Source organism: Microcebus murinus, chromosome 1 (genome assembly GCF_040939455.1).
Source record: "Microcebus murinus isolate Inina chromosome 1, M.murinus_Inina_mat1.0, whole genome shotgun sequence".
NCBI classification, from domain to species: Eukaryota; Metazoa; Chordata; class Mammalia; order Primates; family Cheirogaleidae; genus Microcebus; species Microcebus murinus.
Window position 1 is genome coordinate 65,559,144 of NC_134104.1, and position 25,513 is coordinate 65,584,656.

General features: G+C 50.7%; 1 protein-coding gene across 6 annotated transcripts in view; it reads right to left on the bottom strand.

Moving 5' to 3' along the window:
* MYLK (myosin light chain kinase) overlaps positions 1-25,513 on the bottom strand; it is a 207,736-nt gene that overhangs the window by 41,340 nt on the left and 140,883 nt on the right. For 5 of the 6 annotated variants that reach the window (XM_012780459.3, XM_076002158.1, XM_012780461.3 and 2 more), the window contains 4 exons: positions 23,946-24,032; positions 9,580-9,630; positions 8,693-8,820; positions 6,631-6,784 (listed from right to left, as the gene is read on the bottom strand). In XM_012780459.3, the coding sequence (XP_012635913.2) occupies positions 6,631-6,784; positions 8,693-8,820; positions 9,580-9,630; positions 23,946-24,032 (420 nt within the window). Of the gene's footprint in view, positions 1-6,630; positions 6,785-8,692; positions 8,821-9,579; positions 9,631-11,554; positions 11,629-23,945; positions 24,033-25,513 lie in introns of those variants that run through there. The other variant, XM_076002162.1, reaches the window with a different exon arrangement.

Genomic DNA, 25,513 nt, shown 5'->3' on the forward strand with positions numbered 1-25,513 from the left:
AAAGGCCTGTCCACCGAGGGGCAGCATAGCACAGCTGTTGGGCTCCGAAGTCAGACTCAGGTTTGAACACAGATCTCTCCCCATTCAGTAGCTGTTAATCACTCTATGCCTCAGTTTCTTCATCTGTGAAATGTGATAATAATAGCAATTGGATTTTAAGATTGTTGTGAGAAATTCTTAGAAAGTGACTGGCTTGACTAGTCATTATTGTAGTAGTTTCTTTTTAATTTTATAATACATAAAAAAATTACTCCTACCCTACCTCTTTTATTCTCATAGGACTGGTATAAATTGAGATGAAGAATTTTCACAATGAATCTCAATTTCAGCTGCTTAAAAAAATAATTTCACAAACAAACCACAATAGCTAATCACAGCCATCCTGGCTAAGGGACAGAAACTGAGCTAAGGACGGAAATAAGTGGCTCTTTTGGCTGGTTGCCTTCCCATTCAGATGACCTGGAACCAGTCGTGCTGCCAACTTTAAGTCAGATCACGATAGCCCATTCTTTAATGAGGTTCTTGAATTTTGCTGATTTTTAAATTGCTTATCTGAACGAAACTCTTCTATTTTTTAGATTTAGTTTCTGCAGATGGTTGGTTAGTCACAGATATCTGTATTTAGTAGCCTTTAATCTCCCCCAGTGCAGCTTAAGTTCATGGAGCTACACAAACTTGCAATTAAAACCATGCTTTCGCCGGGCACAGTGGCTCAAACCTGTAATCCTAGCACTCTGGGAGGCTGAGGCAGGAGGATAGCTTGAACTCAGGAGTTCCAGACCAGCCTGAGCAAGGGCGAGACTCCATCTCTACAAAAAGTTAGCTAGGCCTGGTGCACGTGCCTTGTAGTCCCAGTTACTCAGGAGGCTGAGGCAGGAGGATTGCTAGAGCCCAGAAATTTGAGGTTGTAGTGAGCTATAATGACACTGCTATACTCTAGCCAGGGTGACAGAGTAAGACTCTGTCTTAAAAAATAAAACAAAACAAAAAGCAACTATGCTTTTAAGCTATGTGAACTCTAGTCAGTGAATCTGAAACCAGTTTATTTGCCTGTCGTTCTCATTTGGAAAATGGGGCTAACATGTACCTACCTCTTAGAGTGTTTGCCAGTGCTGAGTAAGCAAACACTGACAGGGAAAGTACTTGACTCCTACTATCCCACCCTCACCAGGGCAGGAAGGCCAAAGAGAATTCCTGCAAATGACCCTGTGTATCTGGGGAAGAAAAAAAATCTGAACGTGTGTATGCATGTACATACCCACATGCATATCCATTTTCATACACACATGCATACACATGCATGTTCAGTCTCATTGCCTCCCCCACCCCGCCCTGCTGCGTCCACATTCCAGCCCAGGACATGCTGCCCAGAAGCTGTCTATCCCCAACAGCCCAGGCCCAGACCCGGCCGCAGGAACGACGCTGGGATCGTGACGGAGCCACTTCCCAGCGTCAGCAGTCACGCCGAGGCCTCCTGTGATGGAACCACTTTCACTGCTTGTTTAATATGTTCTCTTAGAAAAACTGTTTGTTCTGAAAGATATATTAGTCTTTTTAGAAACATTTCTGGTGCTGGCTAAGATGTTTATTACTGTAAACTCTCTTAGAGACAAGTGGTTCAAGTCCTCTCAAGACCCAGCTAGGGAAGGAAAAAAGCCTAAAGAGGATTCGGGGCAGACTCACTGCTCCCCACCCCAGAAGCTGCTTGGAAACGTGTGACGATGGGACACGTGCGAGTCACGTGGGCTCAGAGAACGAAGGCAGATGTGTTCTGCTGACTGCTCTTCGCGCCTCTGCTGTGGTCAAGAAAACTGAGACATGGGAACTGCAGAAGAGTTACCATTTGTACCCTACCCTGTCACGGATGTCTCTTGGCCGAAAAAGAGAACTCATGCATGACATATGTCAGTGATGTCTAAGTCCTGTGGCACAAGAGAAGATGCAAAATTTGGGGAGGAGGACTTTAATTTTAGGTGAAACTTTCAAGGAATTTGACACCAACTTCAGGGTTTCAGAAAACACCCAAGGCTGTAGTCTTGTGAGAGAGTGGAAGTCCTTCCCCCGACACCTGCCCTTAGAGCCACGGCTGCACCTAACGCTTTCTGTTCTTTCCCACCTACAGAGCCACATACCAGGGCTGAGCTGGCGAGGGATGAAAACTCTCAGAACAGGGCACCCCCATGGGCCTCTCCTCCGGGCCAAAGACGCAGACACACTCAGACTGGGAGGGAAACCCTGGGCATCATCTGGCAGAGAGAGGCTGGCTCTGCGTTGAGGGCCCAGAGCGCCACAGTTCCTCGGAACTCTCCCAGGGCTCCCTGGAGGCTTGAGTAACAGAACGGGAAACTCAGCCGAGCCTAAGAGAAGGGTCCCCAATGGAGCCGGTTCCCAGATTTTCTGCTCAGCAAATGTTCTCCTTCCTGGGAAAACAGAGGCTCTCATCCTGTAGCTTACCACCAGGGTCGCCTCCCTCTTGGTGTCTGTGCTTGCATGCCTAAAGATGGCCATGGCTGTGTCCAGCCCTGCCTGTATGTCCCCTCAATGGGGCTTCAGCAGCTGCTGGGAGGGCCCAAAGTGGTCATCTGCCTGCATCGTCCTTGCCCCCAGGAAACGGGCCCTTGGTGGCTAAGGCACTTTGTTTACCAAGAAAACCCAGCTAGTCCGTGGCAGAGCCAAAAGGAGATTCTGAAAGTCTGTGGACCCCCCACACCCCCTCCTGCCAAGCCCACAGGGTCTGGTACCTTCCAGCCTCTCAGGCTGAATGAGACCAAGGGCTCACCCTGCTTAAGCCTGAGCTGAGCATTACGAAGGGAAATCTCCCACCCTTAAAAATCATGAAAGTTCCAAACTCAGCATTTAAAGATTATTGGGCATTTGGGGTTCTCTCTACTTTGTTTTTCTCCTCTAAAGATATGCAGAGAGACCTGTTTTTCCCATGCTGGGTGAGTGACACTCAGGAATCCATCTGGGTCACACTGCTCTCTCACGCTGTGCTCCAGAGCAGCCCTCCCTCCCCTCAGGCCACAGACTGGGGGCACAGGAAGAGGCTAGGAGCATGGCAAATTCCTGGGCTGCCTTTTAAAATATAATAATAATGTCTCTAAAACAGAGAAACATCACTCATTTAAATTAACTGAGGGAAAGGCTGGTTTTATTATCATTTTAAAAATAGGAGTCACAGACTATCTGAAAAGAAAATAGTCCTTTAAAGATTATACAGTAAGATGCCTGTGCAGTGGCTGACTCTTATAACCCTAGCACTCTGGGAGGCTGAGGTGGGAGGATCACTTGAACTCAGGAGTTCCAGACCAGCCTGAGCAAGAGTGAGACCCCGTTTCTACCAAAAATAGAAAAAACTAGCCGGGCATGGTGGCACATACCATAGTCCCAGCTACTTGGGAGGCTGAGGCAGGAGGATTGCCTGAGCCCAGGAGTTTGAGGTTGTGGTAAGCTGTGATGATGCCACTATACCCTATCTGGGGTGACAGAGTGAGACTCTGTCTCAAGAAAAAAACAGTTATATGATAAGAGAAGTTTACTGCTAACAAGTAGAAGTTGTGTTACACTGCCCTTATTTAACTGGCCTGTAAATGGATGCATCTAAAGTGTGTGAAAACTGTCCAGTGTAGGCCAAATGATTCCTGTTTTATCTCATTTATGTTTTACATCTACTTAATAAACCCTGATCAGATAATACGCAGATGTCTCTGGAGATGCACAGGTAAATCTGAGCTTAATCCAAGTTTACCTTGGACTAATGCTGCATTCACGGGCTCTGAATGAATGCGGCTTTGCTTAGCCATCAATGCGGTCCTCGTTTTATTGAGCAATTCTATTCTTAGCTCTGCGAGGGGGAGGCAGACAGAAAGCCCTGTCCTCCTCCATTCCATTCCCCTCCCAGGACGGCATTTAACATGTTGCTCCTGCCAGCTGGCGGGCAGCCACACCAATGGCCCTGTCAGCACTGGCCGTGGAGAATGAGAAACTAAACCATAAAAGGCCAGAACTGCAGCCCGTGCAGTGGTGACGGGGGTGGAGAGTGTGTGGCACCGTGCAGGAGCTGGCCACGGTGGGGGCAGGGGGCACTGGTTACAGGAAAGCAGTTCAAAGGAGCTGACCCCAAAGTCACAGGCAGGGGCAGACGAGAGAGAACGCCGAGGAAAAGCAGAACCTGAGGCTTGCCAGCAGGACAGGACTGCAGGCTTAAACCAGTATGGGGTGGGGTCTAAGTGCACGGGCAGGCTGGACCACTAGCTCCAGCCCTGCAGCCCCTGCCTGCTTGGGGGAAACTGCTGACACAGCCCCTGGGGTCACCAGGGAGAGGTGGAGGGATAGAGAGAGAGAAAGAGAGAAGAGTTCCCTTCCTCCTTCATAGATAGAAACCCCATTCCCTATTATTACATGGGCCTTCCCAAATCTAAAGCTCGGGGAAGGGGACAGAGTGACAGGCATTGAGACATAGATGAAACAGCAGGGGGTGAAGAAGCAAGGCCAGGGAGAGGAGCCCAGCAAGAGAGGAGGCAAATAGAAACACAGACAACAGGGGATGGGAAGTGGTGCTGAAGCTTGGTCCTCTGGGAATTCCCTCTCCCAGGTCCCCTGTGTCCAGTGACAGTCCTCCAGGGGTTCTTCAGCACTTCTGTCCAGGGAGTCAGGCTGGAGCCTGGAACCCAGGGTCTGTTCTGGTAGCTGGCCTGGGCACAGTTCCCTGGCTACCTCTCCTGTCTGCCCACCTGTGCTTAGCTTTGTCCTTTGTCCTCGCCTCTTCCCGATTCACCTGGTTGGACAAGCACGTCCTCTTCTGTAACTGCTTAGGGCTGGAGTGAGATGCTACAGGGCTTCCCAGGGCTCAAGATGAGAAAATAGGGGGATGGACATCCACAACTCCATGGCATGTGGGCAGTTCCCTCAAAGGCCCACATGTCTCCCTAAAGATGAATTTTCCAGCCAGAAGTTTCCTTTACCTTTTGGGACCTTCTGCACCCACGTCACACTGCCATGAGTGGCATCTGGAGGACAGGCGTTTTAGAGCTCCCGAGAGCTACTTCCCACTTGGCCCTGATACACTGTGTTCCTTGGCTCATGCGGGTCCTTGGTTTCCCCTTCGTAAGGCGGGAAGCATCAATCTGCCCTGTCCATCCTAGTCCTAACAGAGGATACCACATGAAGACGGGGAGGAAAACTGCTTGGGAACAGAGTCAGGGAATCACAGGATGTCAGAGAACAGAGTCAGAATCACAAGACGTCAGAGCTACAAGAGGCATTCAGAGTCACCTCCAACTTCCAACTTCATGCCTAGATACCTCCACAAGAAATTCCAGAGGAAGACTGCTGACCACCGTGGCCACATGAGCCCTGTTACCAACAGATCCTTTTGTTCCATGTGCTCACGTGTGTGTGCACCAGGAACACACACAGGACAGTCTAGCAAGCAAGGAGTCGAGGTCAGGACCAGCACGCACAGGTGGGAGTTTTGTGCACTGCACATGGGAACCGAGCAGGGGGCTTCTGGGCCAACCTCTGCTCCCCAAGCCCAGGTGGTAAGCCTGGGGGTGAGGCTGGGGTGCAGCCTTTCACTCTGCCCAACAGGTTCCCTTTTTCTAATTTTCACAAAGGTACCTTATATGCTTGAAAGCCAAGGAAAGAGGGAAACCCACTTGGGTCTCGTGCACGTGCCGGCAAACACCAGGTCAGAAGCTTTCATGGGCACAACATGCGACTTCCCGCAAATGCACGAGACACGGTCTGCTCTCCAGCTGTCTACTCCTTTGCCTGTTTGTTCCTCTGCTGTCCAAGCACCTGCCACATGGGGGGGGGGGGACTGAAGCCAAGCATGACCCACAGCAGGAGACCGTTAGAAAGCTGTTTGATGTTCCAGGAGAGAGCTGACCGGGGCATGAAAACAGTGACTGGGAAAGAGAGGAGGAAGTGCACTTGCGCATCGGTGTGGAGACAGACTCGACTCAGTCTGGGATGTAGGTGACAGGAAAGGGGAGTGCAGTCAGGATCAGGGGGTCACGGTGACCTCAGAAGAGTGGTCCCAGCAGACTAATGGGGAGTGGGATCACAGGGAGCAGAGGGTGCCAGGGGGTGAAGAAGCACAGTCAGGGTGGAGACACGCCTCCGTCACAGGTGTGGTCACAGGGTGGCTAGAGTAAGAGAAAGCATCACAGAAGTCACACACGCCTGTGCATTTGGCTAAGGTGGCGACACTTACAGGCTACTGAGGTTGAGAAGAAGAGAGAAGTGAGCAGCTTCAGGAGGGACAAAAGTGGGCCATCCCCAGAGCCTGGAGGATGGACATGGGGACAGATATGGACACCTGTAGGTGTGGGGGCCAGGAAGCTGACCAGGCTCATGCCTGATGTTGTGCATTTCTCAGAGGCTAGAGGCCAAGGCCTGCAGGGCGGGGGACTGGAGGAACCACTACATAGACAGTGGGGGAAGGCACTGGCCAGAGACAAGGAGGAGGGTTTCTGACCAGCACGGACCCTTCAGCTGGGCCTGGGGGTCAGCAGAGTTGGGTGGTGACTGCGGGTGATGTGATCTTCTCTCTGCAGTGCCACGAGGCCCTGAGATTCACACATCCTGCCTTGCAGCCTTCCCCACGCCCACCCCTAGACGACTCACCCACCACGGTGAGGTTGACCTGGGCCTGCCTGCTGCCCAGCTTGTTCTCCACCAGCAGCGTGTAGCAGCCGCAGTGCTCCTGGCGCGCAGCCAGGATGGTGAGCTTGCTGCCATTCTCGTTGTTCTCCACCTTGATGAGGTCGCTCTCCTGGATCTGGGGGTGGGGTGCAGCAGGAGCTGAAGGCTGGAGCTGGGAAAGGAGGGCTCCTCCCCCACTCCCTGCAGCTGGAAAGCTTTGGGGGCTTTGTCTGGTCTGGACTCTGCGCTTCCCCCAGGGCCCCCTCCTGCACCCGGAGCCAGGCCTCTCTGAGGGTGCTCCAGCCTGGGTGGGCAGGGAGGGCGCTGAGCAGGGGCAGGGCGCATGAACTACCTCGGCACCTGCTGCTCCCAGCACACAGCTCGGGTGCATCCCAGCCTCCCTCCACTGCTCTGGGATGGGATGGCAGAACACGTCTGAGCAGCGTCATCCACAAAGCCTACCGCAGCGGGGTCGGACCTCTCCGTGCTGTCCAGTGCAGCTGCACTAGCTATACTGGCCATTTAATTAGTTCAGTGGAAACAACCCAAGTGTCCATCAACTGATGAACAGATAAACAAAATGTGGTCTTTCCAGACAATGGAATATTGTTTATCCATAAAAAGGGACGAAGTACTGATTTATGCTATAACATGGATAAGCCCTGAAAACATTATGCTAAGTAAAAAGAAAAAGCTTACGCAAAAGATGAAATATTATATGATTCAATTTATACAGAATGTCTAGAATAGGCAAATCCATAGAGACACAAAGTCGGTAAGTGGTTGTCAGGGGCTGGGGCAGGGGGAGGAATGACTGCTAATGGGGCTGTGGTTTGTTACTGGGCCGATGAAAATATTCTAGAATTAGATAATGGTGATGCTTACACAACCTTGTGAATAGTCTAAAAACCATTGAATTGTACACTTTGAAAGGGGGAATTTTATGGTGTATGAATTATATCTCAACAAAGCTGTTATAACGATTTTAATTAATGAAAATTAAAAATTCAGTTCCTCAGTTACACTAACCACATTCTGAGTGATCAATAGGCACATACGGCTCGTGGCTGCCACACTGGGTAGCACAGATATAGAACATTTCCCTCACTGCAGAAAGTTCTGATGGGGAGAGCTGGAACTTAGCTAAATGTCCCTGAAAAGTAGTGAGATTCCATCTTATTTCAGATGACAGTAGCCCAAACACAGCTCAGGGCAAAAGTGATTTGGGATGCTAAAGGCTAGCTGCTCATCTCCGTCTTTGGAGACCAACTCCACTTCCCTCCCTGGTAGTACTAGCTGCTCACCTCTGGGCCTAGGACAATTCGTGTGCTTTGGAAACAGCACCAGAGGGCTCAGAATAAATCTTCACCCCTTCTGGAGTTCCTGAACCTGTGCCAGCCCACCAGCCCAGGTCTCTGCTGACCCTGCATGCAGCCATAAGCCACCAACATGACATCGGTGGAACAGCCAGGCTTCCCAAGTTCCCTCCTAAGCTAGTTGTTTGGAAATTCAAAATTTTTTTCCTTAGGAACCATTTTTATAATTTGTAGCTATATTTCTGGGTCAGTAAGCCAAAATTCTATTTACTGTACAATTTATGTGTCCAAATATTCAGATTCACTTTTCTCCCTTCAGCACGTGGTAAGTTTAAGCTGGTATCAGATAGGAGTCAGTGGGCTGGCACAGAGTCACAGAGTCACAGAAAGCTCAGGGAATCCGGGAGGTCTTCTTAGGTCACTGGTTCGATTTGCCTGACTCTGAGTAGGATCCTAGACTGCAATAACAAAATCAGGCGGGGGCCATGGATAGCTTCTATTTTTTCCTTCACACTTTACTACACAAATTGTAGCAGCTACGGCTTATTGGTAGATTCAGAAGAAAAGGTTAGTGAGGACTCAGGCTTGGTGGGTGGGTGATGGGTGGGTGAGGTTGTCTCCCATCTCCAAAGTGATGAAGAACGAGGCCATTCCATTATAGTACCCGCTCACCCCTTTCGGCCCAGGGGTTGTGGGGTGTTCTCGGGCCACCCCGTTCCGTCACTGACCTGCTTTCGGAACTTCATCCAGGTACAGGTGATGGGCTGGGTGCCTGTCACTTTACCAAACAGCTCCACTGACTCTCCCGCGCGCACCTTTTGGTCCTCGGGGAACTGGATGATCTGAGGGGGCATTGCTGAGGGGACAGGGCAGACCGTGAGCAAGGAGGGTGCCTCCAACATTCTGGCCTCACCAGGCACTACTGTCCACAGTGGTCTGTTGGCTCCTGTCTCAGCTTCCAGACCCCTCGGGGGACAACTGAGGGCATTGACCCCGCTCCAAATCGTGTGAGCTCACGGACCAGTAGGTTTGTTCATCTCTGTATTCTGATTCCCCCAGAAGTGACCCACACCTTTTACATGGCAGCATTGTTTCTTTATTAGTTGTGCTGGAATTTGAGTCTTACCCTGATTTTTTGAGTTGATGTCCTAACTCACTTATTCATTAAGCAGCACCTTGCTCCTATCCTCCAGGTCACCCTGGCTGACAAGCTCGATGGCACATCCTCGAGTGTCTTTCAACAGGAAACAGACAAGGGCTCTGTATAATAAGGACGCACAGAGCACAGGGACGGCACCGCATGGCCGTCTCCACAAGGGGCAGCGTGGAAGACGGTGGGGGGCAGAGCTGCACAAAAGGGGAGGGAAGCTGCAGTCCTGTGGGACGCCATCCACACAGGGAGGCAGAGGAAAAGACAGAGCAGTGGAGGGGGTGGGGGGCTGGGCTGTGCAGAACTGACACACAGAACAAATTCGCTTGAATAATGCAGAGCCTGAATTAGGGTTGGGGGGTGTCTCCTGGGGTCACATACCCAGGTGGTCAGTCTAGCAGGGTAAAGAAAAAACCCCTATGACAGCTGACTCCTTTGTCCCCAAATATCGCTATAGCCAATTACCTGCCTTCGGAGGAGTCTTGGGGGCCGGTTTCTTTTTCACAGTTGCATCACCTGAAACCAAGAAGTTTACAAGTTATTTTCTGCAGTTTTTTTCACAAAGCTCCTGATCCCAGGAGGATGCGGACTTGCCCAGTGGGCCCTGGTCCAGGGAGAGCCTTTGTTTGAATATGTCTTTCCAGAGATCTTCTTGCCCTCTCACGCAGACAACCTCACAATCGAATGAATGTCAGTTATCCACGACCTCTGGAGGGGTCTCCAGATTCTCCAACGAGATAAAAACTGTCAAAAATGTTTAAGCTCCCATAGTCCTATTCAAAGATGATAACCCCAAACTCACTAACTACTCTCTCACTCTAGCTTTCAGGAAATTTAGAAAGGAAATTATGTCAGATAGACCAACTAAAATTAGCCTTTGGTGTGGATCCAAGGGTCTCAGGCTTCCTTTGGGTCACAGACTACAGCCTGGTGGCTTTCATGTTTTTAAATGTTTGTTGAATGGATGAACAAATGAATGAATGAATGCTCTCCTCCCTTCCTACCCCCACTTCCTCCAGATAACTCAAATAAGAAAAATGACTCAAACAGAAAAGTTTGCAGCGCAACCCTATTCATCTGGCTAAGTAACGATAGGGTGCACAGGCAAAGGCATCCTCACTGGCTGGCCCTCACATTCCTTTCAGGCCTTTGCTCAAAAGTCATCTAACTTACTTATCCAAGTGAAAGAGAAACCTATGAGCACACAAGCACCTATATGCAAATGTTTATAGTGGCTTTATTTATAATCGTCCAAAACGAGAAGATGTCCAAATGTCACTCCACTGGCAAATGGAGGAACTATGGTCCACCAGCACCATTAGTAAAAAGGAACAAGCTGGAGCAAGGGCAAGATTCCGTCTCCAACAAAAACCAGAAAACTTAACCAGGTGTGGTCGCATGCACCTATAGTCCCAGTTACATGGGAGGCTGAGGCAGGAGGATACAATCTCTAAGCCCAGGACTTAGAGATTGTTATCAACTATAATGATGCCTTTTGAGACCTTGTCTCAAAAAAATAAATAAATAAAAATGAATGAATGAACAACACTGCTGATATGCACAATGTAGATTAATCGCAATGATTTCTCTTTCTTTTCTGCTCAGAGAAGCCAGACTCAAAGGCTACTTATATGACATTCTAGAAGAGGCAGAACTATAGAGATGGAGAACAGATTAATGGTTGCTGGAGGTGGGGTGGGGAGCAGCTGACTACAGAGGGGCACAGGGAAGCACTTCAAGGTTATGAGACTGTATCTTGACTATGGTTGAGTTGCATGATTATATGAGTTTGCCCCGACTCACAGAACTGCATTCTAAAGAGGGTGAAGTTTACTGCAGGGAAGTTATACCTGATACAAAACATGGGGAAGAGCCACTTCACCAATGAGATCATCCCTAAGCACCCTACACAACAGCAGCCCTAGCACTCCCTATCATCCCTACCCTGCATGATTATGCCCCTGTGGCACTGGTTGCCATATGACAAACTATATATTTGTTTCTCTAATTTCTGCCCTTCTTCTTCTCCCAGACTATAAGCTTTGTGAGCACAGGGCATTTTTTTTTTTTTTTTTTGGTTCACTGCTGCATAGCCAATGTGCCTGGCACATAGTAGGGACTCAGTAACCATGTGCTGAATGAGTGAGCGGGTTGACAGTAACAATTATTCATCCACACAGCTTCACATTGCAGAGTCCAGAGAAGTGGGCCATGTCCCGGTTTGGATGAGGAGCTGCTCTGTGAACACAGGGGAGTTAGCTGACTTACTGCATTACCACTCTTCTACACTGAAAAGAGCCCTGTTACCCAGCTGAATACCCTCGGGGGACTGCTGGAAGGAGGTGAGCCCTGACAGGAGCACTCTGCAATCACAGAGCTGATGGCTACCAGCGGTGCAATCAATTAAGCCCCGGGGGAGGCCTGCTTCCACCAAGCTCACCCTGGCCTGCTGCCTTATGGATCCATCCATCCATCTCCAACGGTTTACTGAGGGCCTGTTGTGTGCCAGGCAAATGCCGGTCAGTACACAGTACTAACCAGGGTACTGAGGAGAAAACCAAACAAATGTGAGAAATCAGGGCTCAAGGCCTTAAAGGTCAGCATCTGTGGTCCACAGGAAAGGCTTTTTTTCTTTGGCCATCAAGGACATTTATCAGACAATCGGCAACATTTGAATGAGGCCAATAAATTAGATGACAGTATTGCATCAGTGTTAATTTTCTGTTTTGATAATCAGACTGTGGCTTTATAAGAGACTGTCCTTGCTTGAAGGAAATACACACTGAAGTATTTAGGGATAGAGGGTACGTGCATGCAACTTGCTTCCAAACTGCTCATAAAACGTATGATATGTGTCTATATGTGTATGTGTGTGCGTGGAAAGGAAAGGGAGCTGGAAAAACAGAGGGAGAGGGAGAATATATGGAAAGCAAATGTAGTAAGATGTTAACATTTGCAGAATCTGGGTGAAGGATATACAAGAATTATTTACGCTATTTTTGTAATTTTTCTCTAAGTCTGAAATTATTTCAAAATAAAAGTTAAACAGAAAGTTAAAAAAAGTGTTATCCAGTCAACATGATGTGGCTGTTCAAATGTGGGAGGAGGGGAGGACACTGAGGGCTGAGGAGGTGGTCAGAGGCTGAGAGGTGGGCACAGGGAGACCCCAGAGTGAAGGAAGATCTGGAATGCAGAAGGGAGAGGAGCCTGTGGTCAGGGACGGACGGCAGCTCGGAGTTCAGAGTCAGGGGGATGTGTGGTGGAGGCTGGGCAGAGCACAGGGCTGACACTGGAGTACAGTGGCATGAAGACAGAGTGCAAGTCAAACGGAAGAAAATTGAAAATTCACTTCCTCAGTCACACTAGTCACATTTCAAGTTCTCAACAGCTGTCCTTGGTTAGCGGCTATCACACTGTGCAGACTCAGGTCATTTCCATCATCACAGAAGTTCTACTGAACAGTGCTGGGCTTGAATGCAGAGCTTGAGAGCTAGGCCTCTGTCCTGCATGAGTGGGGCGTCCCACACAAGCAGCATCAGACTGGGCTCGAGGTCCCCTACAGCTCTCTCTAACAGTCAGGGACAGACATCTACGTAGGAGGCTGTTGCCACACCTCGCAAGGCCCTGATCAAGATCTAGGCAAAACAGATGATACAAGTGAGAGACAGAGGAAAAACTAAAAGAGTTTAGGGGGCTAAACAAGGGGGTGGTACAGAGATTACCTTTGAATTTCTTGCTTAGCTACATGGGGAAAATCATATTGAAGGAATATGAAATTTAGGAGTGAAAGATGAGTAGTTTGATTTTGTCAAGTGAATTTGGTAGATGAAAAATTTGAATCTGTTTGTAGGCTAGAAGCTCAGGATCAGAACTGTGAAGAGAGGTTGGTGGAGACAAGAAGTGAAAGATTCCAGACGAAACATGCAGCTACGATGGAACGTGTGAGGACAGGTCAGTCCTCTGAGGAAAGAGAATGCAGTGACAGATGGCAAAGGGCAGGGTCTGACCCCAGGCAGTGCCTGCAGGGAGAAGCTGGGATGAAGGAGAGGGTTGGGGAAGGACCCCAGACTAGGAGGAATGTCCCTGCAGCAAAGATAGAGGGGGGCAGACTCTGGGAAGGGCTCCAGGTGACCAGCAAGGAGTGACAGTGACACTGAAAAGGCCAAGCGCCGTGGACTGTGTGGTCCAAAGTCACTCCAGAGGAGCCTCTCAAGCTAGTTGGTCAGAAGTCCCCGGTGAAGGGCAAAGACAGGAGAGGTAATGTCAAGCTAAGGTTTCTTCTGAGATGAGAGAGAAGAGAGAAGACAGGTGAAGAGTCTAGGAGTCAGGGAAGGGGTGAGCCCAGAGATCCTGGGGGAGAGCACAGGAAGCCGAGTCCCTGTTGGGGGGGCACCTGTGCCTGACTGAGCCACAAAAGACCTGCGCCCCTTCTTCCAGGACTGCTGGGGAAAAGAAAGGGCTTCTGCCCGAGCCGGGGCCCGCTCACCTCTGGAGAGAGAAGCCATTTGTTCAGAGGAGCTTTGTGGACAGCGGGTGTTAAGGGCTGAACTGTGTCCCCACAAATTCACATATTGAAGCCCTAACCCCCAGGACCTCAGAATGTGATTGTATTTGGAAATAAGGCATTAAAAGATGAGATTAAGTTAAAATGAGGCCATTAGGGTAGGTCCTAATCCAATCTGACCAGTGTCCTTACAGAAGAGATTAGGGGAGAGACAGAGACAGGCAGAGACCAGACATACACACACCCCGAAGGAAGACTAAACGAAGACACTGGGAAAAGATGGCCATTTACAAGCCAAGAGAGAGGCCTCAGAATCCTTGCTCTTGACCTTCTAACTTCCAGAACTATTAGAAAATAAATTTCTGTTGCTTAAGCCACCCAGTCTGTGGCACTTTGTATGGAAGCCCTAGCAATCTAGCATAGCTGTGGGTGGGACCTGTGGGGTGGTGGCAGGTGAGGAGGAAAGGTGGGGACAGTCCCTGGGGGGGGTGAACCAGGGTTAATAAGGAGAGGGCAGTGGCACAGCATGAAATCAGGGGACTCCAAAGTCTTGCCCTGTGCTTGGAGCTCTGGGCAAACCTGTAGAAGTAGAGCCCTAACTAGTATCTATCTTTCAGTGTTACAGTTAAATGGGATTGAAGGCCACATTTTTGTTTGTTCTATAAATTTGGAGCTACCACTGTTTGAATTGGTTAGCATTTAAAGCTGGTCTGGTTCCTGCCAGTAAAAACAACTTTAAATGTTAACAATGTTCTGTATCCTATTCTATACATATTTTATAGGACCATCTGCTGAAATCCATTAACTGTGTTTTGGACTTACACGGGAAAGCAGAGTCACCTGTTTCTGAAACTAGGTTTCTAAGAGGGAGTTTCTCACTTATCCCAACCAAACACTAGCAGGGCACCTCATGGTGTTTCTATTTTATGAAAAATGAGATGGAGTCTCATAAAACTCAGGTCACTTGCTGGGTTCACAAAACCAGATGTGGTTGAGCTGGAAATAGGACCTAAGCCTCCTGCTGCTCAGGGTATGGCTGCGTTCTTCCTGTTCTCTCTTCCTCCAGCTGACAAAATCTGCTGCATCCCCACACCCAGGCTTCTGAAACCTGCTCTGTCCCTTGCAGAACTGCAGAGGTGGCACAGGCTCTGGAGCTGGGCTTGGGTTCAAATCCTGCCCTGTCTCTCCCTGAGCTGCAGGACTTAATGCACATGATTTAACCTCTCAGAGCTCCAGTTTCCTGACTTAAAAAATGTGGGAGGAATAAATAAAATTTGTTGTAAAGAAAGTATAACATATGGTACATGCCCTAATACCAGCCCTTCCCCCCACCCCTCTTCCCCAGGCAAACAGATCCGCAGAAGACTTCTCTGTCCTCTGGGACCAATTTAGCTTCTTCAGCTACTTAGTGTGCCATGCTCTTGGTCAGTTCAGCCTCACGCCTGCGTGGGATCTCTTGTGCTGTACCTTGCACTCCTTCCCCCCGCTCCAGGTCCTCAATGGAGGCAATATTCTCACTGATCCAGATGCCAAAAATCTTAGTACTGCTTGGGTCACTAACTAGTTTCCTCTCATCTGGATTCCCCTTCTTATCATCTTATTATCCTGTCAGTCCTTTGCCTCTCATCCCCTTCTCAGATGCCCCAAACTTTCTGCACCAGCCATTGTTAGAGAGGAATATCCTAGAAGGAGAATAAAACCCAAATTTCTTTGCAAACCCCATGGTGGCCACAGGCCACAAGGTGGGCAGGTCCCACCCCACCATGGGGCTGCCCTGTCGCCTCCCCCTGCAGCCAGCCCCAGGCCCCACGCCACTCCCCAAACTCGCACCCGGGGTACTTCACTCACTGCTGCTCTTAGAGCTCCTCTTTCCATCCCTGCTATCCTGAGCCCACACCCACACATCCAACTACCTGACCATCATCTCCCTGGGACATGCCAAGCACACACCGTCAGCCCAACATGTCCAAACCCAAATCCAGGATCTTCTCCCCAAACCTGCTCCTCATCCCTGTTCCTCCCGAGGCCTCCCTGCCCACGTCCACTCACTAATGCCCGGCGATTCCATCACCTAAGTACCTCTTCAGGCTGCCACTTTCCATATTCCCACCATCGCCATGCAGTCCCACCTGGACCACCGCCTAGGCCTCTGGTTCCCTGTCCCCCCTGCCATGTCTGTCACTCTGTGGCCAAAGTGATCCTTCTCAGATGCGAGTCTGATGTCACTCCACTGTTGAAACCTCACCAGTGGCTGCCCACTGCCACTCACGATCAAGTTCAACTGGTCTTACAAGGTCTTCGAAAGCTGTCCCTGGCTTTTATCTCTAGCCTTCTTCTTTCTTACTGTTCCTTCTTGGGGGAACACCCTTCATCATGCCCTCAATTCTCAATATCAGTGGTTCTCAAAATTTTGGGTATCATAATCACCTGGAAAACTTGCTAAAAACAGATTCTGGGCTTCTGGGTGCTGCTAGTGCTGCTAGTCCCTGCACCATCCTTTTGGTGGCACTGCCCTGCACTCCACACTGAACATTTTCCAGTTCCTGAAACACCTGGCTCTTGCCTTCAGTTCTTTGCACGTGCTGGTCCCTCTCCCCTGGGCTGACTCTTGCACTTTCTCTGGGCAGGTCTCACGGCTCATGCACCACCACCAGGCTCGGGTCCTGCCCCTCCAAGGTGGTTCCATCACAGCACTTATGGCAAGGCACTCATTACAGAAACCTGCCCCCAACACGGCAAGCTCCCTGAGGACAAGAACAGCATCTACCTTCTGTGTTCCCTGTATCCAGCATGGTATTTGGCACTTGCCTGATAAATAGCTACAAAAGGAGTGAGTGGAACCCCTAAGCAACTCTGTTAACCTGGGAATTCCCAAGTAACATTCTACCCCAGCCCTGGGCTCTGATGCTGAGAGATATGGCCCTGGGGCTTGAATTCTTGTGCAACTTTCCATGAAAAGAAGTCTCTGCTCTGTCTCCTCCTACATCAAAACTGCCAGGTGCTGAGCCTTCCATTCTAGACAGGAGACTGAGGTTAGAAGTGGTGAAGCAGCCCAATAAAATCATCATGAATCAAAGTTTCAAATTTGGAAGCCTTCCTGGAAATCTGGAGCAGCACTAGGGAGGCCAGTCTCCTCAATGTCCTCGTGAACCTTCCTTTTGCCTTGGGAGGCAGGAGATCAGTGCCCCACAAAAGCTTCCAGGCTGCTCAGTCTGAAGGCAGCTGAGTGCCTCTCTCTCAAACACTAAAGTCAGCAGGGCAGAGACCAGAGGAAGAGTTTTCAACATAGGTACAGAGCCCGAAGGTGGTTCTTACAGAGTCACAAGGGTCTGACATAATGGAAAGCAAAGGAGAATTAGGGAGCTAGCCTTACCAGCCTTGGGTACAGGGAGGTCCCTGGATCTCTGCCTCTCTGGGGACATTTCCCTTTTTAGGTAGTTAGCTAAAAATAGACATCAAACTCTTCACAATTCCCAAAACCAGCATTAATTTTCTGCCAAAGGCTCCTGAAAAGGGGCTCAGGCTGCACAGAATGAGGAGTGAGCATCCACCCCACAGGGGTGGGAGGCTGTATCAGAGCAGGAGGGTGGCAGGGGAGCCTGGTGGCAGAAGGCTGAGTCCCACTGCCCCGTGCTGGGGCGGGTTCAGGGCCTTGGTGACTTGACTCACTCCCCCAGCTGCACACATGGGCCCCTTACAGGATGTCTTACAGACTTGGGGAGAAATACCAGTTGTTTTCCCCAAATTAACATCTCTGGGCAAATTTCCCACTCACTTCCCTTCATAGCAAAGGCTGTTACACAAAGATTCCAGAGGAACACTACTCCTCTAGTTATGCAAACATCCATTCCTAAACTACCCCTCCCCCCAACATCAAATGGCTGTGAAAGGGACAGCCCAGCCCAGCACACAGGGCCAGCAGCACCCGCAGTGGTTGGTGGTGCCGTCCACGCCCTCCCTGGGAGGACGCCTCTGGCCACGTAACTGGCTCGTGGGTGACAGTGAGAGAGCTGGGGAAGTGGCCGCCAGGTGGGTGGAAGTCACAGTCACACGGTGGGCATGTGTCCAGGTGCTAGGTAGTAACTCTCTTCACAGACCAGTGCTGCAGCTGGGAGAAACTGGGAGTTGGCACCAACTTCCAGAAACATCCATGAAAATACTCAGCTTCTCTCCCAGGGCCCACATGCTTCATTGTCAGGCAAGCTTTGACGCCAGACCCCAACCTCTCCAGCATTTCCTTCCAGCCTTTTGAATCCTGTCAGGACTGAACACTCCCCATGACCTGCAGAGAATGTTTAAAAGAAAGATTTGATCCTGGGGAACCCCTTCATGAAAACTGGACCCTGTTTCTGATATCCCAAGATGCTTTCCAGTTGACATGACTTTTGGTTTTAGAGAGATAATATGGGAGGCCAAGGCAAAGATAGCTAAAGGTCCCATAATCTGGGACGGTCCAAAGTGATCAGTGTCAGAGAGGAAGCTCAGGCAAGGCCAGACGTGGAATACACAGGGACGTTCCTTCTGCATCATCCCTAAATCACAGCACCACGGTGGAGGCAGGCACCCCTGAAGCGTGGAACTGGCTTGAAAAATCAAGTATTTATTATAAACCTGCTCAGGGGCCAGCCAGTGAAATTTCAGGGATGTACAGGACCCAGGTCCTGCCCTCAAGTTGTAAAAGCCCCTACAGATGCTCACTGCTCTCTTTCCTAAAAGATCATCAGCTTATACAGACTGGTAGGAGGCATCTCAGAGCCTATACCAAACTGGCATTGCCGCATCTATATTTCCTCAAACCATCTCGTAAACCGTCAATAGCACCTTTGCATGGGCGGCATGCTTGCCTTCCCGCACTCGACATTCCCAAGAACCACCCTGGCCACTCAGAGCCCCTCCAGCTAGAACACCCCAAACCCAGTCCTTATGCTTCAGGCCTCCTTCCCTCGGGATGTTTCTGCTGCTGCACCACCTTAGTGACGCTTGCTGTGACTTCAGGCTCCCTCATACAACAGCTGACATGAAGCAGACTTAGCTGGCTTCACCTGAGCCACGTCACTCAAAAGCTTTCCATCCGATGGCCTGCTGTCAGAGTTGGGGAGGCATGGGGTCCACTGGAGAAACTGCCCATGTGACAGGCGAGGAAGCCAAGGTCCAGAAGGATGGAGAGCTTTGACCAAGCCACCTATTCAATTAGTGGGAGAACCAGGACCTTCGTCTCCTGCTTTCCAGCCTGGTGGCTTTCTTGCTATGCCTTGTGCCTGCATGTTGCCCAGAGGGATCATAGCAAACTGGCATCTGGACGTCCAACAGGGTTGTTCCCGCCTCCCCTGCCCTGCTCAGCTCAGGCGGAGGAGTCTTGGATGCTTCTCCCCTGGGCCTGTACATTTCTCTCCTGTTCTGTCTCCAAAGGGAGGTGGGGACCCACTCGGAACTGGAGGAGTGAAGTGCTCCAGGGGTGTTGGTATTTAATTCCCATCAAGAAAAAGATAGCCATAAAGAACATCACTGGGGCAGCTGACAGAAACTGAATGTAGACCATGGATTGATTAGATAACAGCATTGGTTCAGTGTCAGATTTCCTCACTTCAATAACTGCATTGTGGCTATGTTCTTAGGAGACACACAAGGAGCCAGAAGTCAAGGGCATGATGTCGCCAATTTGGTCTAAATTGGTTAGGTATCTACCTAAACAAATAAATGAATGAATGAATATATACCTAGAAAATGATAAAATAATGGAGCAAATGAAAATAGGTGGTGACTCTAAATAAAGAGTATACAAGAGTTTCTTGAACTATTCTTGCAACTTTTCTATAAATTTGAAATTATATCAAAATCAGTTTTAAGGCCGGGCGTGGTGGCTCACGCCTGTAATCCTAGCACTTTGGGAGGCCGAGGCGGGCGGATTGCTCAAGGTCAGGAGTTCGAAACCAGCCTGAGCGAGACCCCGTCTCTACCAAAAATAGAAAGAAATTAATTGACCAACTAAAAATATATATACAAAAAATTAGCCGGGCATGGTGGTGCATGCCTGTAGTCCCAGCTACTCGGGAGGCTGAGGCAGTAGGATCGCTGAGCCCCGGAGATTGAGGTTGCTGTGAGCCAGGCTGACGCCACGGCACTCACTCTAGCCTGGGCAACAAAGTGAGACTCTGCCTCAAAAAAAAAAAAAAAATCAGTTTTAAAAAGACAATCCCATTGAGAGGCATGCAGCACACACCTGGACAGGTCTGGAGATTGGGGGAAGTGTGCCAGTTGCTGCTGCCCTTCTCCCTCAGCTGTGATGGCACTCAGACCTCTGCTAGCCCTACCAAGCCAGTCCTCTGCCTCCTCCTGCTGCCACTTATGGGCTGGGGGCACTCTGCCCAGCCTTGTGTGGATGGCACAAAGAATGGCCCTGAGACTATGGCAAGGCACAGGGGCTTGTGGCAGGAACACAGAAGGTTGGCATCACAGTTCCACACCTTACTAGCTGTGAGACCTGGGCAGGACAATTTCATTCTCTACAGCTCAGTTTTGCTCATCTGTAAAGTGGGAACAACTACCTGTAGCACCACGGAGATCCAGCTGAAGTGACATAGATCGAGGTACTGGTAAACTCTGATCCTGAGTCAGACACCCTCTAGCATCTGTGGGGTTTCCCTGCCAAACCCCTGGTGGCCTCCCCTGCCCCTCCAATGTCATCATTCCTCTTCAGTGAAACCACATCAACTGCATTCCTCTTCTCCATAACCTAGCCCAGAGCTTTCCTCACCCCGACATCTTCCCAAACTACCCGAGCTTCTTCCTATGCTTATGAGCCGGTGTCTGGCCGATTAACTTGTGCTTCTGACAGTTTCTCTCATCCTGTCCCTTGCTTGGGTTGGGGCAGATGGATTTGGCTTTCCCTCGTGCTCCTCAGTGCTCAGCCCCTGACTGGGTGTGTGTTGTCCACTCCAACCACTGACAGCTCGCTCAGAGGACTGGACACTCAACCTGGGGGGTGTGCAGATGGGGTCTGGCCACCGTTGGTTAGATGAGAAAATCATTGCACCTTCCCCCAGGAAATGTGGATTTCCCCCTTAAATTAGGAACTTCTTAGTCCCTGGCAAAAATGAACACATACACAGCCAGAACACTCATGGAATCGGAGGTCTCTGGGTCTGGGGACAGCAGTACTAACAGAAAAAGGCAAGTTGCAGGGGCATATACACCGCTGATCCCATCTCTGTGGGGAGAAAAACCCAACTGATGTATTTGTGCATATATACACACACACACATATAAATGCACAGAAAAAAGTAACAAGGTGAATATATTTGGGAGAGGGTGAGTGGAAGTGGGGGGTAGATGAAAGAAGACTTTCACACTGTACTTGGTGTATTTCCATACTGCTTAAAATGCTTACATAAGAATGTGTTCATGTATTTATGTAATAAACAATAAAAATTATCCCCAAAAGGGAGAAAAGAACTGGGGTGCAGACCTAAAAGCCCCTTCATTTCCCATCTCTGGGCAGCCACCTTCTCAGGAGGCCCCAGGAACAAAGCCCTGTGGTGTCCCTCCGGCACCCAGGCTGCAGCCTTCCGAAGGACAAGCACACAGGTGCGTGAGCAGGTGGAGGCATCCAGAACTACCTGCTACTGCTCTCAGTGCCGGGTGACAGGCTTGGGGTGATGGGCCGGGTGGATGGGCAGGCAAAGGAATGCCAAGTGGCCATTACTGCACATGGAGACACCCTCATCTCCTTGGGGAAGATGTCTGTACCTCTAACGCACAGGCTTTCTATACAGAGTGGCGTCCCCTCGTGCAGGCCGGCAGTGCCTGCTGGAGTTAATCCAGGCATGAACTTGGTGTGTGTTTTCTGCAGAGACGAAGCCCTTCTGCCAGCCCTGCTCCTGCCGGCTTAACGCTGACTGACCCCCCTTAGCCCCTGTAACTGCTTGCAGCCTCCACACGACAGGGAGCCGATGCTGCTGGTGTGAGGGGCGCCCAGGTGGCTCCACATTTAGCACAGGCAGTAGGGGAGCCCCCTTCTGGGCTGGGCACCGGGCTTCTCCCTGGAACAGCTGGTGCCTAGCGTGACTGCACACGGGAGCGACCTGGGAACTTAAACAAACACTGAAGTCTGGCTCCCACCCTGAGATTCCGATTTAATTAGTCTGGGGTGCAGCCCAGGCAGTGCAGCAGTTTAAAAGCTCCCCAGGTGAATCTAGTATCTAGCCAAGGGTGCAAGGCACTGCTCCAGCGCCTGACGATGACAACTTGCTGGGAGTTCTCCACAGCCTGGGAGAGAGCCCAGCTCCTGCTCTGCTCACTGTCGGAACTTGTTTTTCTCCTGCACAGCCCTGCTCTGACCCCACCTCACCTCCTTCAGGATCTCCCTAGAGTGGATGTGCGGGGGCCGAGGGCTGCTAACTTCTAGCCAGCACCTACACTGCTACTTCTGTCCCCAGGGCTGGGGGACAGCCATGTCATCCCGCAAATTCACAATCACTGGTGCTCTCCCTACATCCTACGTCTCTTCCACTCACGTTTTCCTGTAACGACTATAGCATGGGCCCAAGGAATACTCTTGGCAAATAAAATTATTAACCCATTCTTACCAGGCTTTTCTTAGAATTATTCATACATTTTCAACAATTTATTAAACATCCACTCTTAATAATCTGAGGCTCCTCACTTTGATTAAATATCCATGAGAAATCATAATTCCAATCTGGCTGCCCCAACACAATGAGGGCTGAGTATCTCTGGCAGCCTGGCTGGGGTATGTTCAAGGAACCCAAGTTCGTCAGGAGGAAGGTAAATAAGTTGTTTTCAAATGAGATGGAAAGAAAGAAAAGAATAAAACCAAGTCACAAAACACTGCTTTGTAATGGAAAAAGTGAAGCAGTCTTTGAATTAATCGGGCTCAATTACTTCAATTACTTTCCTCCATTAGCGTGGGTAATTAGGAGCTTGCCTTTTGTTTGTTTTAAAACATAGAGTGGTTGGGCAGTCCAACCCTCTGTTAAAACCGGAGGTTTCAAAGGATATTTCTGCTGACAAAATTGGACAAAAAAATCACATGGGAAGCCAGGGCTGCATTAGGACTTTTGGGGACTCTATGCACTTCTGCCTTCATGGGCTGCTTCTGCCATCAAAAAATATATAAATATATAATATGTATTTAATTATATTACATGTCATATGTAATACATATTTTAATTATATAAATTTTACTTTTCAACTGCATTGGTATAAAGATGACTATATCAATATTATGAATTAACACATTGTCTTCGACCTAAAAGTTCACCTTTTCCTTCTGGTTTTATAAGATAGCACATCTGGCAGGCCTGTGAAAGCACTGTGGACCACGCCGAGTGGGTAGGTGGGCTCTGGGAGAAGCTGAGATCCCAGAAGAAGGGACAGCTGTCTATGGTCACAGAGAAGCTCCTTCCTCCCTTGGCTGTTTGTGCCACACTGCACTGTGATTCTGAGACACCAGAAAGAGCCTTCCATGAACGACAGGGTGCGGCCCGTGTCATTCTGAAGGAAACCACTTGAGCAGGCCCTGCCTGGGCCCTCAGGGAACACACAGTGGCGGAGGGAGGATAAGACCCAGGCACACCACCCTGGCGCTGGGAAGAAGACCGTCACAGAGAGGAGGTGCTGGCACTACGGGGGCTCACAGGAGGGACAGTTACTCGGAGCTGAGGTGGGAAGAACTCAGGGATGAGGGCTTTTCCCTGGGAGCGTGCTATAAAGGTGTCCCACGAGACAGGTGCCGCAGCAGAGGCACGAAAGAAGGAGCAGGGGGCGTCCAGTGCAGGGAAGAGCTCAGCATGGCCTGAGTGTAAGACAGGAGCAGAGGAGCTGGGTATAGCACCGGGAGAGGCCACACAGGCCACATGTGCACATGTGAGGAGGTGTGTCCCATGCACTGACATGCAGAGTGTCACTGACATGGGATTTGTGGGCTCTGGCGGCCGCTGCACATTTCAACCAGGAGTGAGAAGATCAGAGCTACGATTAGAAAGGTCCCCCTTGCAGGGCAGAGTCAGCTGGGGAGAGATTAGCAGATGCACTCACAGGGGTCTTGGTGAGAAGTTGAAGGGCTGTGAGGCTGAGGGGCACATGGGTAGGAGGAGAAACGAGAGCCATGCAATGCCACCCTGGCTGCAGGCAGGCTGGGGAGAGGAAGGCGGGTGAGAAAAGTCCACTAGCTCTGTCATTGAGAGCTCTCTGGGAGCCTCGGGGTCCAGGCAGAAGCCAGACTTCCATGAGCGCAGGCAAGAGCGAGGGACCAGGCCGCAGGGCTGTGAGGCCCGCCTCTGCCTGGCGAAGCCGAGCGAGTACTCACTCTCTGTTCCTAGCACGGGAGGAAGAGAGCTCTTGGGCCTCCGGGATTTCATCTCCGGGGCCTTGGTGTTCTCACTGGCCGGAGCATCTGGAACAAAGCAGGTAACAACAGCTTTAGTCAGCAGCTGCTAAGGAAAAGAGCAGGGGAAGCATCTCAGTCAAAACCCCACCTCAACCAAAATCATAACCGAGCCCCTACCCGGCCCCACTCTGAGGGTCTCCCTGCCTGCTGAGCAGAACAGCGCCTGCAGCTGCGCACCTCCCCCACCCTCCATGAGCACACCAAAGAAAAACAGTCTGCTCCCCTGGGCCTGATAAATCAGGTGGAGACAGGTGACCCCGGAGCTAGTGATACCCCTCTGCAGCAGCACATGCAGCCAGACAAGACATGGGCAGGGCGGGGCAGAGTCACTCCTCTACGCCCCTCTCCCAGCTCTCTCCTTCTTCAGGCCTGACTCACTGGCTGAATATTCGGGGTATCCACAGGCTGTTTCTGGTAAAGAGGAGGGAGGGGATGGGGTCCCCACCAATGGGCTCAGCGTCTAGGGGAGGCTTGCAGCCTCTGACTTCTTGGACTTCCTTCTACAGACCAAACTTTGCCCCGACAGACGGAACAAAGGCCTCCGAGCAGGCAGCCATGCGCCTTACCCCTCTGAGACCGAGTCTAGGACCCATGTTGGAGTTTATGCTTCCCCTTCCGCAGAGCAGGCCTGGGGAAACCCTGCTGCAGCCGCATGCTGGGCCGATCTGAAAATGCTGGGCAGGTGAGTGCATGGCCTGGAGGTTGAGCGGGGCCCTTGGTCTCCACTCACACTCCTTCTGAGCACTAATGCAAAGTGCAGATAATGCCAGAGGAAACCTTCCCTTGTTGGGGCAGCAGGGAACTGTCACTCTGGGCTGGGCGGGGTGGAAGAGGCCCTTGTAGAGCCCCCAGGAGACTGGACTTTAAGAAGCTGCAGGGAAACCACCCAGCGACTAGGGGGTAAGGAGGAGCTGGCTGAACAGCTACCACTAGGCCCCAGCATGGTCACCAGGCTTCCTTTCCCTCTGAAGGAATGCTCTTTGGGGACAGTAGTAGGAGGGAGCTCCCCCCCCCCAGCTCCCTTCCTGTCCATCCTTTTCCTGCTCCCTGAGAGGAAGCTCAGAGGTGGGGAGGAGGGGAGGGACTTTCCAGCAGAGGCAGCTCTGGCCACATTCCTGTGGCTTGGCTGAGGGGGAAGGGCCACCTCACTGTCCCTGCCTCCAGGATGGGGACATCCTGGCTAATCATGCCTAGACTGGGGCTGTGAGGGGTGGGCACAGGGAGTACAGAACGGAATGGCTGGGGACATATTCACGTGGACTCCCCTCCTAGTGGCATTGGGTTCCCTGCCCGCTGCAGAACATGGCTATGCCCACATCAGTCCCTCCACGCATCTTCTCTGAGGCCCGAGCACCAGGCAGGCCTCCTCCCAACCCGCCTGCCCACTCCCCAGGAGCCGGGTAATCCAGGGACTGAGAGGCTCATGGCAGCTCAGAGACAGGCCTGGAGGACGTGGGGGTCAATCTCCCCACCAAAGACAGAAGACA